Raw genomic sequence first — 13,702 nt, forward strand, 5'->3', positions numbered from 1 at the left:
TATTAAATATTATCTAACCAAGCATTTTGTACAAATAGTGTCACAGTTTTCTCATGAATTGAACTTGATATCTCAAAATTAAATGCTATAATCCGATGTTAAGAGATTAATAACTTTTATTTTGTTTCTGGTTGCAATAAAAAAAAATAGAAATTGTTCCCATTCTTCAAATAAATAGTTTCCTCGTGTAATTAACGGTGTATTTCCACAAACTCGGCGTTTGTTTACGTGCTGACGTCAGCTGCCACATTCCGGGTGTGTCAGTGGTGGGCGTGGCTCCAGCATGCCATGGCCCCGCCCCCCCTTACGGAAGCCGCGTTTGACCCAGCCGCAGTCCGCGGAGCTCCCGACCCTCCGCTTCCTGAAACCATGGCCCGCTGGGGGAGAGTCGCCGCGGCGCTGCGCTCCGCGCTGAGGAGCCGCCGCTCCGGGAGCAGTTGGTCCGCGGGCCGCGCCGTCGGTCCCGCGTTGCTGGGGACCGCGGTGGGGACCGGGGCCGTTTGTTTTTATCACCTGCGCGTGAACCGGAGCGCGGTTCTCGGCGGGGCGGTGCTCGCCCAGGAGCAGAAGGTGAGTGCGGCTCGCAGTAAGTTCGTGGCGTCGAAATTAAACCGCGCTGCAAAACTTCACGCCTCTGAAAAGCACTTTTCCTGTCGAGTTTAACCAGATATAACGCGTCGTTGAGTGAAAATAGCGGCGACACTTGACTTCAGTAGTGAAATGTTTGGAAAAGAACGTGCATAGTTTGTGTCGACGGGCGCCCTCTAGTGGCCGTTCAGGGACACTGCAACAACAGCTGATTTCTATATATGGAGTCAAGAGGAGATATTGTCTTATAATAATGATAATTATAATAATAATAATCTGGAAATCGTGTCCTTACAGTGTCTCTGTGTTTTAATCTGCTTTAACGCTCCAGTCTGCACCGTTCAGGAGGGAGATGAGTTGATTGGAAGATTATTTATTGATCATTATTTCAAGCCGCAGCATAAAAAATAGAAACTTAAACTGATCCTGACAAACTGCAGCACCTCTTTAATTCTGAGAAACATCCACAATGTCAAGGACAGCGCTTTAGTCTCAGTTTTGTATTGTTTTGATATTTTCAGGTTGATTATAGGTTAAACTTCACTGACTACGAGACAATTCTGAACGTCTGCTAGTAATCTAAATATATATAAAACAAAAATCTCTTAAGAAATCTGAGCATCTTTATATTTTTTTTATTTCCGCACTTAAAATCTCGATACTAATTCTTGACAGGGATGCATGATAACTAATTATCGGCTCGATATTGGAAGGATATTGGAATTTTGCCTTGATTTTGTTTGTTTTCAGGCTGTTTGTTTTCCCGTACGTCACTTTTATTTATTTATTTATTTATTTTAAGAACAAAACGAGCCTCCGTCCCTCTTTTTCTCCTGACCTCCGTCGTGATGCTTGACGTGGTTTTCAGGAACCCGCGGCTCCACGCATGTCCGCCAGGAAGCTGCGCTTCACCCAGTTTGCGTCGGTCGTCTACGACGGCGAGGCCTACATGACGCCCAGGGACTTCCTGTTCTCCGTCATGCTGGAGAGCGTCGACCGTCAGTCCTCACCTAACACTCCTTTAATCTGTCACCTATTAGCCGCACACACACTCCTCCTCCACCGCTGACGGGTTGTACTAAAGCTGTGTAGAAACAAGGAAACTGACTTTTTTAATTTAATGTTGATAGTTTTCATTATCAAGATAAATGTCTTTTTTCTTTTCTTTTTTTTTTAATTCATGGCCAAGAAGCAATTTGAAGCACAAACACATTTTACTGAGGGTTTTTAATCATAGAGTGACTGTGAACCACTGAAAAGGGTTTGAATTTGAGTTTATATTTCGGCTTCAGAGACAAAAAAATCAGCTGGAAGAGTGAAGAAAAAACATATTTGCACTTACACCGTCTATATATATATATATATATATATACCATTTATACATGCACATCAAACACATACATGCACATGAATGTACATAATATTAAAAATATACTATTTAAATGTCACCAATCTTAAATACAAAATACAGTGTGGCAATATTTCAATTAATAATATTCACTATCACAATATGTACCTTTTATTATGTTTATTATTAATACATTTTATACCATTGTATACATCTTAAATATTATTCCTGTCCTGCGTCAAAGTGTTGCTCTTCTTTCTTATACAATATAGTAATTTCACTTTTCTTCCTCGTAGGGAAGCTGGAGAAAAGAATTCTAACCACACAGGTAAGTAACACACACACACACACACACACACACACCAGCCAACCTCAAAGTGGCGTTACTGTGACAGGATGTGGACGAGATGGTGGCGGCGGCCCTGAGCGCTCGGCCCGGGAACGACCTGTTCAGAACCCTGGGAGACAACGGTGAGTCGTGAGACCCGCTAACGCAGTGTTTATCAACCTCTGCTGTTTCCTCCAGATATAGCCAGGTGTACCATGGGAAATTATTATTACATTTGTTCTCACAGCGACGGTGTGTTGCAGAGTAATGATGTATAAATACTCTTCACCACTAGAGGGCAGCACAGAACTTTGCCGGTGAAATGTAAAGTGACAGACGTCAGTGTGGTTCATCTCCACCTCCTGCTACCATCTTGTATCAAAGTACTGTGTCAGTGACAGTGATGGAGAAGTTTTTGAAAAGGAAGAATGTGAACCAGGATCTCAGCTCTTCATCCATCAGGTCCAGGTTTCACACTGAGGGAGGCACTATTAAAAAAAAGACATTGGGAAATACTTTTTTTCTGTATTTATTTGATTCCTGTTGATAAAACTTTGATGAGAAAGACTTTATATTGTTAATAGAGGCGACAGAGTTTCACATTTTAACATTTTCGGGTGGTGGTGTGCCTCCAGATTCTTCCAAAGAAGAATGTGCCTTGGCTCAAAAAAGGTTGAAAATCACTGGTCTAACGTGTGTGTGTGTGTGTTGCCCCCCCCCCCCCCCCCCCCCCCCCCCCCCAGGGCTCATCTCCTACACAGAGTACCTCTTCCTGCTCACCATCGTGACCAGTAAGTCTCTCGGTCTCCGGCTCGTCACACGTTCTGTCAAATTGCACGTCTTTTTGTTTGTGTTTATTTGGCCTGTTGTTTACACACCGTGTGAAGGTGGACGACACTAGAAGCTTCGAAGGGAAACTCAAATATTAACGTTGGGTTTGGTTTGTTTTTTTCGGATTTAAATTAAGAAATGTAATGGCCGTTTTGGGAAAAATCAGGTTTTCACACATTTAATATCAGTCAATGAAGAGTTTCCAGCTGCTCCGGCCGCCATATTGGATGAGGACCCGGGTCAGTCTGTTGACGAGGCGTCGAATTATGATCCAGGAAGGTTTTTTTTTTTAACGTTAAAAATTGTCACTTGGGTTATAAATTCAGCGAGTTAATGTCATTTAACTCGCTTCAATAGCAGTGAGTACACTTGAGGGGAGGCAGGTCCTCATCCAAGATGGCCGCCACAGGCTTATTACTGCATCCACCCTCCTCATGGTGGCGTTTTTGCTTTAAATCTTGACTTTTGAGTTTTAATGAGCAGCCAAGCGCGTCGGCTGAGTCGACTGTGCGACTGCAGCTCGCCACCAGGGGGCAGCGAAGGGCCTCCCCGCCATGTCCTCCACCTTTTGCGGGACCGTCTGTAGCGTTTGCCCGAGTGACTGACGGTGCGTTGACGTTGCAGAGCCGCGCACCGGGTTTCACATAGCGTTCAAAATGCTGGACGTGGACGGGAACGAGCACGTGGACAAGAAGGAGTTCCTCAAGGTAAGAACTGGGACACCAGCAGGAAGACGGGCGGGACATTTCTTCTTCTTTTTAAAATCTGCTGTTTGTTTATAAATTCATCCCAGCAGCCGTCTAGTTGACGTTTTTCACAAATCTAATCGTCCCTCCACTTTTATCACCAGGCAGTAAATCTGAGCTGTAAATGAAGGCTGAAGTTGTTTCCTTTCATCTGAAACGTTTTTCCTCTCAAACCTTCAGCTCAGCGACTCGTCGGGTCGTTGATCTGCAGGTTTTTCCTTCAGAGGAATTCCAGATCAGCGTTTCCGTGTTTTCTCTGCCGCCGGGCTCGTCCACCGTGGTTTCTACTCGCCCTCGCCTCTGTCTGGAGGTTTTTATCGGATGTTTTCAGGACGACGGGCTCTGTCTGACGGAATCGTTCTTTGATTCTAGAGTCTTTGATTCCAGAGTCTTGATTCTAGAGTCTTTGATTTCTTCTCGGTGTGTCCAGATCCTCTGCTTTAATTTTCTCTCCACACGTGGTTTTACCTCGTCTTCAGGCCACGGTGGGACGTTCTAGTTAACTTTGTACACTTGGTTGGTTGGGTTAGTTGTTGGTTGGCTTAGTTGTTTTTGGTTTGTTGGTTTAGTTTTTGGTTGGTTTAGTGGCTGGTTTGTTGGTTTAGTTGTTTTTGGTTTGTTGGTTTAGTTTTTGGTTGGTTTAGTTGTTTGTGGTTTGTTGGTTTAGTGTTTGGTTGGTTTAGTGGCTGGTTGGTTGGTTTAGTTATTTGTGGTTTGTTGGTTTAGGTGTTTGGTTGGTTTAGTTGTTTTTGGTTTGTTGGTTTAGTTTTTGGTTGGTTTAGTTGTTTCTGGTTTGTTGGTTTAGTGGTGGTTTGTTGGTTTAGTTTTTGGTTGGTTTAGTTGTTGGTTGGTTAGTTGTTGTTGGTTGGTTGGTTTAGTTGTTTCTGGTTGGTTGGTTGGTTAGTTGTTGGTTCGTTTAGTTTTGGTTGCTTGGTTTTGTTGTTTTTGGTTTGTTGGTTCGTTTAGTTTTGGTTGGTTGGTTTACTTGTTTTTGGTTGGTTGGTTGGTTTAGTTGTTGGTTGGTTTAGTGGTTTTTGGTTGGTTGGTTTAGTTGTTTTGGTTGGTTGGTTGGTTTACTTGTTGGTTGGTTTAGTTTTTGGTTTATTTCATTTCTGGTTGGTCGTCCAGTTGCTCAGTTGCTCAACAGGACAACTGAGGATTTTGATCAACTTTCAGCCTAAAACCACTGAACGGAGCAGAAATGATGGAATTTGACATCTGGATCACGTCTCGCGTGTTTGAAACCCTGAAAGCTTCACAATCCAGCTGTTCGCCTCACGGTTGTAGAAACAACCTTCAGTTCTGCACCAGTCAGTGTCTTTATGTCATTCTGTGTTGATAATAATACGAGAACACAACTTTCAAACTAGTAAAGTGTTTAATGTTCCAGCTGGTTTATAATAGTTAAAAGGTTTGTTTCCTTAATGCTGCAGCGCCGCCGGGGACCGCTGGAGGTGAGCTGCTCCCCGCCTGCTTCCTTTACTTTTACTTTTCATTTATGTGTTCGTCCGTCGGCTCGCCTTGCCTGCATGTCGCCGGAGGTCAGAGGTCGGAGGAACTTCCCTCTCCTCCCCGGAGTCAAAAGGTCGATTTGTGCTTTGAACTTCTTTCATCTGTTTCCCTCTCGTCGCCGCCGAAGCTCAAGAAGATCATCGGGAAAAGTATGCGGAGGGGTTCAGAAGGACGCGGCGGAGGTGAGGCGCCACGGCGACGGGCCGCTCGGCTTCACCGCCGCTCGCCGCTCATCCTGTTTGTTTGTTTGTTTGTTTGTTTGTTTGTGGGGCAGACAGCAGCGGTGGACGGAGACGGCGTGGACACGTCGCTGCAGGCCTACTTCTTCGGGAAGAAAGGACGCGACAAGCTGCAGTACCAGGAGTTCCGCCGGTACTTTTATTTTGTTGAATTACACAACAGCTTTTTGTTTTGTTTTTTCGCCCAAAAACAGGAAGTCGTGACGTTAAAAGTCCTAAAAACCAGCAGAAATGATCCTGAATATTTACTATGAAGAAAATAATTGTTACAATACATTGATCAGGATTTATTGTTTAGATTTGATCACCGAGGTTCAGAGTTCCACCTCCTCCTTGATCCTCGGAGCTACATTCAGAATCTGCTGTGTCTGTGTGAGCCGGACTGGCTCCGCCCCCACACACGGCACATCTATGGGAAGAGAGGAGGACGTACTTCCTCTCGTGGCGCCATGTGCCAGAGCAGAGCTGCCTGATTGTGGGAGGAGTCAAAAAAAAAGGGGGGGGGGGGGGGCTACCTTGACTGTGATTGGCCGACCCCCCCCCCCCCCCCCCCCCCCCCCCCCCCCCCCCCCGCCCCACCCCCCCCGATGACACTATATAGGGATTGATTTGTGATTGGCTGTTTAACACCCTGGGACGACGCCCAGGTTCATGGAGGACCTGCAGGCGGAGGTGCAGGAGGATGGAGTTCCGCCAGTTCTCCCGGGGGATGGACACCATGCGGAGGGAGGACTTCGCCGAGTGGCTGCTGCACTACACCAGCGAGGAAGACAACGAGCTGTACTGGGAGAACATGAGGAAGAGGATCCCCGCCGGCCAGGTAGCCACACCCCCCTCCCTCCTCCGCCGCCCGGCGCCTCACCTTGCCCTTTCCTCACCTCCTCCTCCTCCTCCTCCTCCTCAGAGCATCACCTTCGACGAGTTCAAGGCGTTCTGCCTCTTCACCAACAACCTGGAGGATTTCGCCTTCTCCATGAAGATGGTGACGGAGGCCAACCGCCCAGTGGGACTGGGGTAAAAGCTGCTCCTCCCTCCTCCTCCTGCCCCTCCCCCCCCCCCCCCCCCCCCCCCCTCCTCCTCCTCCACCATGTCTGCTCCCTCCTCCTCCTCCTGCTCCTCCTCCACCACGTCTCCTCCTCCTCCACCATGTCTCCTCCTTCTGCTCCCCTTCCTCCTCCTGCTCCTCCTCCACCACCATGTCTCCTGCTCCTCCCCCTGCTCCTCCTCCACCACGTCTCCTCCTCCTCCGTGCTTCCCCCTCTTCCACCACGTCTCCTCCTCCCTCCTCCACCACGTCTCCTCCTCCACCACGTCTCCTCCTCCTCCACCATGTCTCCTCCTCCTCCTCCACCATGTCTCCTCCTCCTCCACCATGTCTCCTCCTCCGTCCACCACGTCTCCTCCTCCTCCACCACGTCTCCTCCTCCTCCTCCACCACGTCTCCTCCTCCCCCTCCTCCTCCTCCACCACGTCTCCTCCTCCTCCTCCACCACGTCTCCTCCTCCTCCTCCTCCACGTCTCCTCCTCCTCCTCCACCACGTCTCCTCCTCCTCCTCCTGCTCCTCCTCCACCACCATGTCTCGTGCTCCTCCCCCTGCTCCTCCTCCACCACGTCTCCTCCTCCTCCTGCTTCCCCCCTCTTCCACCACGTCTCCTCCTCCTCCTCCACCACGTCTCCTCCTCCACCATGTCTCCTCCTCCTCCTCCACCATGTCTCCTCCTCCTCCACCATGTCTCCTCCTCCTCCACCACGTCTCCTCTCCTCCACCACGTCTCCTCCTCCTCCCTCCACCACGTCTCCTCCTCCCCCTCCTCCTCCTCCACGCTCGTCTCCTCCTCCTCCTCCACCACGTCTCCTCCTCCACGTCTCCTCCTCCTCCTCCACCACGTCTCCTCCTCCTCCTCCTGCTCCTCCTCCTCCTGCTCCTCCTCCTCCACCACGTCTCCTCCTCCTCCTCCTCCACCATGTCTCCTGCTCCTCCTCCTCCACCACGTCTCCTCCTCCTCCTCCACCACGTCTCCTCCTCCTCCTCCTCCACCATGTCTCCTGCTCCTCCTCCTCCACCACGTCTCCTCCTCCTCCTCCACCACGTCTCCTCCTCCTCCTCCTCCACCATGTCTCCTGCTCCTCCTCCTCCACCACGTCTCCTCCTCCTCCTCCACCACGTCTCCTCCTCCTGCTCCTCCTCCACCACGTCTCCTCCTCCTCCTCCACCACGTCTCTCCTCCTCTCCCCAGCTCAGTTCAAGCGAGCGGTGCGTATCGCCACGGGTCACGACCTGTCGGAGAACGTTCTGGACACGGTGTTCAAGCTGTTCGACATGGACGGAGACAGCTGCCTGAGCCACAAGGAGTTCCTGGGCGTGATGACGGACCGGGTGCTGCGGGGCCTCAAGGTGGGACGTCCAGCCTGCACCGCCCTCAGTCCTCCACAGGGGGCGGTCCGAGCAGACAAACGTCCTGAGCTTCAAGTCGTGAGCTTTTCACTGCAGAACGGGGGAATTTGCTCTCGTCCGGCATTTCTGTCCTGATTGTTGTCCTCCTGACCTCCGATTGTCCTCCTGACCTGATGACCTCTGATTGTCCTCCTGACCTTTTGACCTCTGATTGTCCCTCCTGACCTGTTGACCTCCGATTGTACTCCTGACCTTTTGACCTCTGATTGTCCTCCTGACCTGTTGACCTCTGATTGTCCTCACTGACCTGTTGACCCTCTGTCTTCTTGACCTGATGACCTCCGATTGTCCTGACCTGTTGACCCTCTGATTGTCCTCCTGACCTTTTGACCTCTGATTGTCCTCCTGACCTGTTGACCTCCGATTGTACTCCTGACCTTTGACCTCTGATTGTCCTCCTGACCTGTTGACCTCTGATTGTCCTCCTGACCTGTTGACCTCTGTCTTCTTGACCTGATGACCTCCGATTGTCCTGACCTGTTGACCTCCGATTGTCCTCCTGACCTTTTGACCTCTGATTGTCCTCCTGACCTGATGACCTCCGATTGTCCTCCTGACCTTTTGACCTCCGATTGTCCTCCTGACCTGATGACCTCTGTCTTCTTGACCTGATGACCTCTGATTGTCCTCCTGACCTCCGATTGTCCTCCTGACCTGTTGACCTCTGTCTTCTTGACCTCCGATTGTCCCCCTGACCTCTTGACCTCCGTGTCGCCTGCAGGTGAAACACCAGAACGGCATCGGCGACTACTGGAAGTGTGTGAAGCGAGAGACCCTGAAGGGGGCGCAAGAGGCCCTGAGGGAGACCGGCAGCCCCTTTTGAACCACCACTGCTCGTAACCATAGTAACCACACGTGAACGTCCGGGGGTTCTCACCACTAGATCACGTTCGCAGAACGTGTCGTCTGCTTGTTTACACTTTTGTTTCTGCTTCGTTGACGCAGTGAACTTCTCGATGCGACTTTACGTGAAATTTCAGTTCGTGTGTTTCAGTTCGAGACGAGTTTTCTTTGTCTTGGTTTTTTTTTTTTTTACTTCCTCCCTGTCAAGATTGAGAGAATCTGAAGCACCAGGATGTTTTCTTCTCCATTAAAAGCTCACGATCAGACGTTTCTTAACTATTTGTACTTTATTGTCGGACCGACCTGTAAAGATCACATCGGCATGTCGGGGGTTAACCATTGAAGTATCTTACCATAACGTACAATTGGAAAAAAACAAACAAAAAAAAGGTAAAATAAAAGAGAAAAAGAAGCGTACTTCTGTGATAGGTGGACTAATTAGTGACGGACGCCAAGGTTGTCGGTGATACACGGCTACGATACATCAATTACATCAAGCAGGAAGCCTCTTTGGTCTTCGTATCACTATAAACAAATACATAGAAATTTGTATTGTATCAAAAATAGAAATTACAATTAGCCATATTGAAAGTAAATTCACATTTTTGACATACAACAGGAGAGCTGAGAGACGGGGGAGGGGTGGTGGTGGTGGGGGGGAGGAGGAGGGGGGGAGGGGTTACATGGTTCACTCCTTGGCTGTGAGGACCTGATGGACTCAACATTCAGAGTAGTTTCCGTTTTTTTCCCTGTCCGAGACAGGAAGTGACACGTCCGACAAAAAAAACAAAGAGACACGGAACAAATCAGATTGTCGTTTCTTTCAAAAAAACAAAAAAAAACAAAGCGTGTGCTTTCGATTCCGGGACGGGGGAGGTGTGTGTGGCGGCGGTTGCTCGCCCACTCTCTCTCTCTCTCTCTCACACACACACACACACATACACACAGACGTGTCCCTCCTCCACGGCGGTCTGGTTGAGTCTGGAGTTGGCGGTCGTTGTGTAGTGGCGCCTCGGGGGAGGGGGGGGGGGGTCGGGGGTTCCGCCCCCCCCCCCAGAGGCCGGCGGGGGGTACTGCAGCCCGGTGGACCTTCAGGTAACAGGAAGTGCTTTCTGCAGACACAAACAGCCCGTCAGCACCGCCACGTGCACAGAGAGTGGGCGGAGCCAGGCGTCCTGACATATGATTGGCTAAATGAAACCATCTGATTAAACTGCAGCGATTAAAAAAAAAAAAGTATCGTAGATAAATTACAGCAGAAAACTCATTTTGAGCTCACGATTATTACTTTAAGGTCACATCTCTTGACCGAGAGTCGCTGCTATAGACCATTTACTTTGTTTTGCTCACGCACATGAAACAGCCAATCACACGAGGCGATACGATGACGCTGGCTCCGCCCACTTTCTGTCAACGGGAAGTTACTTAAACTCGGGAAACTTAAATTTAAGAACATTTTATTACTTTTAGAGTCCAACCTTTCACAATAAATCTGACAAAAGAAATTCAGAAAATAAAGTTCACACTAAATTATAGTGAGATTAAATCTCTTTGTTTATTCTCTTTATGTTCATATTTATCAATAAAATATCAGCATATATCTTCAAGTTAAAAGATTTAATATTCCCGAAGAGTAAAGTTACTTTATGAAAACGTTTCATTGTTAATTAATGGGAACTTCACTAACTTCTAAATTAACCTTCAGCCTAATACTTCAAAGTAAAAGTCTTTAATGTTTAAGTTACTTTGATGTTCTCCTTGTGATTGAAACTCGACGACACATTTGATATTATCCTGCCATATTTTGTCACAATAGTCGTTTACTTAACGTTTCTGCAGTTAGAGAAACTTTTTCCTTCACCACTTCGGAAAGAGTTTTATTGTGAAAATCCACCCTTCTTTTTTGCGTATCATTTGAGAAAAACAACAGTCCTTGAATTTTTTTTTAAAAAGCAAAACTTACTAAATTAAACTTGCAGATTCGTTGAAACATTTTTTTAACTTTATCCTTCTTTTACCGATCCTGTAAAAAAACCTTTAATGCAACTTTATTGCCTATTAAAGTCTAATTTCAACATTTAAAGAAATCAATAGAAGACGTCTTTTGTTCTCTATTAAAACGTAAATAAAGCCGGTGGATATTTTTATGTTGTTAAAACCCTTCAGACAATAAAGCCTTTGTTTTAATTAAAGTGTAAAATGAAGGGAAATAAAACTGAACTTTGACGTCACAAATTCAGCTTGTTTTTGTTTTTTAAGTTTGAAGAAGCTCCTTTTTTTTTTTTTTTTTACGTTCTTCTCCGGGTGAACAAAGTTCAGTTTCTCCTCCAGACATTTTTTTTTTTGGTTTCCGTTTAAACAAACCGATGAAGTTTGAAGCGTCGGAGGATTTGGAGCCCGAAGCAACAAAAACAAGGAAACGACGCCGAAGAAGCCGGATTTAAACCCCCGAGAGACTTTCGGGCCGTCGAAGAGGATTTAAATCTCCTGCGTTCCAGACTCCGGGTCTTACCGATCTCCGCGCGGGGGGGGGGGGGGTCGGGACGTCAGGGGTCGCTCTCCTTCTTCACCGTCACGTCTCCGTCCCCGGCCAGGATGGTGGAGATCTCGCCCTGCATGAAGGCCCAGGGCACGGTGGAGCCGGCCAGCGGGCAGCGCTCGCCGCTGGGGCAGTACACCTCGCCGCCCTGGCCCTGGCTGCGGATGAAGCCCCGGGTGCAGGGGAAGCAGAACTTGTGGTGCGGCACCGACGGACACTGGACGAAGTGCGTGTCCTCCAGGCGCTCCCGGCACAGGGTGCAGCACAGCAGGGTGCCCTGGGCGCCGCCCGACGACGACGACGACGACTCCCCGGCGCCGCCGCTCGGCCCCCCCGCGCCGCCCAGGCCCTGCGACGCCGAGGTGGAGGCGGTGGAGGGGCTGCTGCTGGTGGGCCGCCCGGCCGAGGAGGAGGAGGAGGAGGCGGCGGCGGCGGCGTGGGCGGCCGACATGCCGGGGCTGTCCCTCGCCATCTGGCCGGAGCTCAGGCTGTCCGCCACCCCCATGAGGGCCGAGATGGGGGAGGGCTGGCTGTGGAGGCGGGGCGGCCCCTCCATGCCGGCGAGGGGCTCCATGCCGGGGTAGGCGCCCCGGGGCCACGGCTCCCTCCCCGGGTGCTCCGGCCTTCCCTCGCTCTCGCCGTTCTCCGAGCCGGGGGAGGCCTTGCGGCGCCTGGTGGCGCCCTTGCCGGGGCCGGAGCGCCCGGCGGCGACGGCGGCGGCCGCCAGGGGCAGGACGGCGTCGGGCTGCGGCAGCACCTCGGGGATGGGCGGCTCCTTGAACATCCTCACGCCCTCGTTCAGCAGCTCCACCAGGCCGCGCCAGTCGCCCGTGCCCTGCCGCTTCTCGTACTCCACGTAGCGCAGCCCGGAGTTCACCGCCTTGCCCGCGTCCTTGGCCGAGTCGCGGAACATCTGCCTGACCAGGTCCGGCACGCCCGCGAAGATCATCCCGGAGCCGGCGGGGTACTCCGCGAACACCCGGAGCTCGAAGTCCGGCGCGGTGCCGGCGTCGAAGGCCAGGACGCGGCCCACCAGGCCGTGGTCCTTCCTGAAGCGCACGTTGAAGGGGACGCAGCCGCTGAGGGCCACCAGCACGTCCCGGACCGCCTTGGGCCGGCCGGGCCAGCCCTCCACCCGGCTGCGGGCCACCTCGTTCAGCTCCGCCATCACCTCGTTGTTCCTCCACAGCACCGGGTCGATGCCCACCAGGGCCGAGGTGCTGGCCCCCATGGACACCACCTGCCTGCGGCCGGCGTCGCTCATGATGGGGCCCGCGGACACCGCGATGGGCGTCGCCCCGGCCCTGGAGACCGACAGGGGCGCGAGGAGCCCGTGCGGGGCCGCCACCAGCCCCTGGGCGATCAGGGCGTGGGGGATGGCCCCGTGCAGCCCGGGCACCGCCGCGGCCACCGCGCGCCGGGTGTTGGGGCTCTGCCGGCTGCCCTCCGACAGGGCCACGTCCTCGACCCGGTGGAGGCCGTTGGGGAGGCGCGCGGACACCCCGTAGTCGCCGCCCCTGCCCCGCTCCGCCCGGTCCGCCCGCTCCCCGTGCTGCCGCCCCGCCTCCAGCGGCCCCGCCGAGCCGGGCTTGCCCTGCTGGGGACCCGGGGACCGGCCGTCCAGCACCCCGTGCGTGCTCTTCAGCTGCCGGGCGGTCTCGATCAGCAGCTCGATGCGGTCCGCGCCGTCGTAGTTGACGCAGCCGCGGCACACGGCCTCGCTGAACTCCCACAGCATGGCCCACGGCATCTTGGGCAGGTCGCAGAGGTAGCACCACTGCCGTCGGGAGGAGGGCTGCGAGGCGGACGACATGTTGTTTACGGGCCCCGACGCCAAACTTTCCGCGGAGGCCTCACCCGTCACGGTCCACGCGCTCTCTTCGGCTTGTGCTTTCAGTCGCGGGGCCGCGCTCCGCGCATGCCGCGGGGGGTTGGTTTTTTTTCCCCTTCTTCCCCGAAACCGCTGGATATTAATCGCGCGCGGGCCTCGGGACGTTGTGCGGCGGCGGCAACATTTAAAACTTATCGACGTCTTCTGTCTCGGGTTTGTTCGAGTCGAGCCGAGTGGGAGGAAGTTCACTGTTGCACCGGAAACCGCGCGGCGGCGCGGGGCATCATGGGAAATGTAGTAGTCTGAGCGGTGGAGAGGACTACTGCTGCTTTATTCGATAGCGGCACTTTCGAGAAACGCTTTTACACGCGGATTCCACACGGAGTGGATAGAATAGAAGGTTAGAGATCAAATAATACAATATAATTGGATAAATGGCAT

General features: G+C 51.8%; 2 protein-coding genes across 2 annotated transcripts; one reads left to right on the plus strand and one right to left on the minus strand.

Moving 5' to 3' along the window:
- Window positions 1–325: 325 nt before the first annotated feature.
- On the plus strand, window positions 326–9,167 carry micu2 (mitochondrial calcium uptake 2). Its single transcript, XM_080508615.1, is given in 14 exon segments — window positions 326–570; window positions 1,457–1,586; window positions 2,233–2,264; window positions 2,332–2,407; window positions 3,008–3,055; window positions 3,720–3,802; window positions 5,481–5,512; window positions 5,514–5,535; window positions 5,628–5,725; window positions 6,240–6,273; window positions 6,275–6,412; window positions 6,497–6,604; window positions 7,830–7,988; window positions 8,770–9,167. Coding segments are annotated over 14 exon segments (1,263 nt in total). The 5' UTR covers window positions 326–369; the 3' UTR covers window positions 8,872–9,167.
- A 693-nt stretch (window positions 9,168–9,860) lies between these two features.
- Window positions 9,861–13,371, minus strand: LOC308139243 (interferon regulatory factor 2-binding protein 1-like). The gene is made up of 2 exons (XM_080508614.1): window positions 11,404–13,371; window positions 9,861–10,003 (listed from the first exon to the last, which is right to left on the minus strand). Exon 1 carries the CDS (start codon window positions 13,241–13,243, stop codon window positions 11,438–11,440), a length of 1,806 nt encoding a protein of 601 aa, XP_080364740.1. The 5' UTR covers window positions 13,244–13,371; the 3' UTR covers window positions 9,861–10,003; window positions 11,404–11,437.
- Window positions 13,372–13,702: the final 331 nt, after the last annotated feature.

Source organism: Blennius ocellaris, assembly GCF_963422515.1.
Source record: "Blennius ocellaris genome assembly, chromosome: 14".
Classification (NCBI taxonomy): Eukaryota; Metazoa; Chordata; class Actinopteri; order Blenniiformes; family Blenniidae; genus Blennius; species Blennius ocellaris.

Bases quoted from the DNA above. Each gene is read 5' to 3' on its own strand.
- LOC308139243 (XM_080508614.1), bottom strand. From the start codon at position 13,243: ATGTCGTCCGCCTCGCAGCCCTCCTCCCGACGGCAGTGGTGCTACCTC.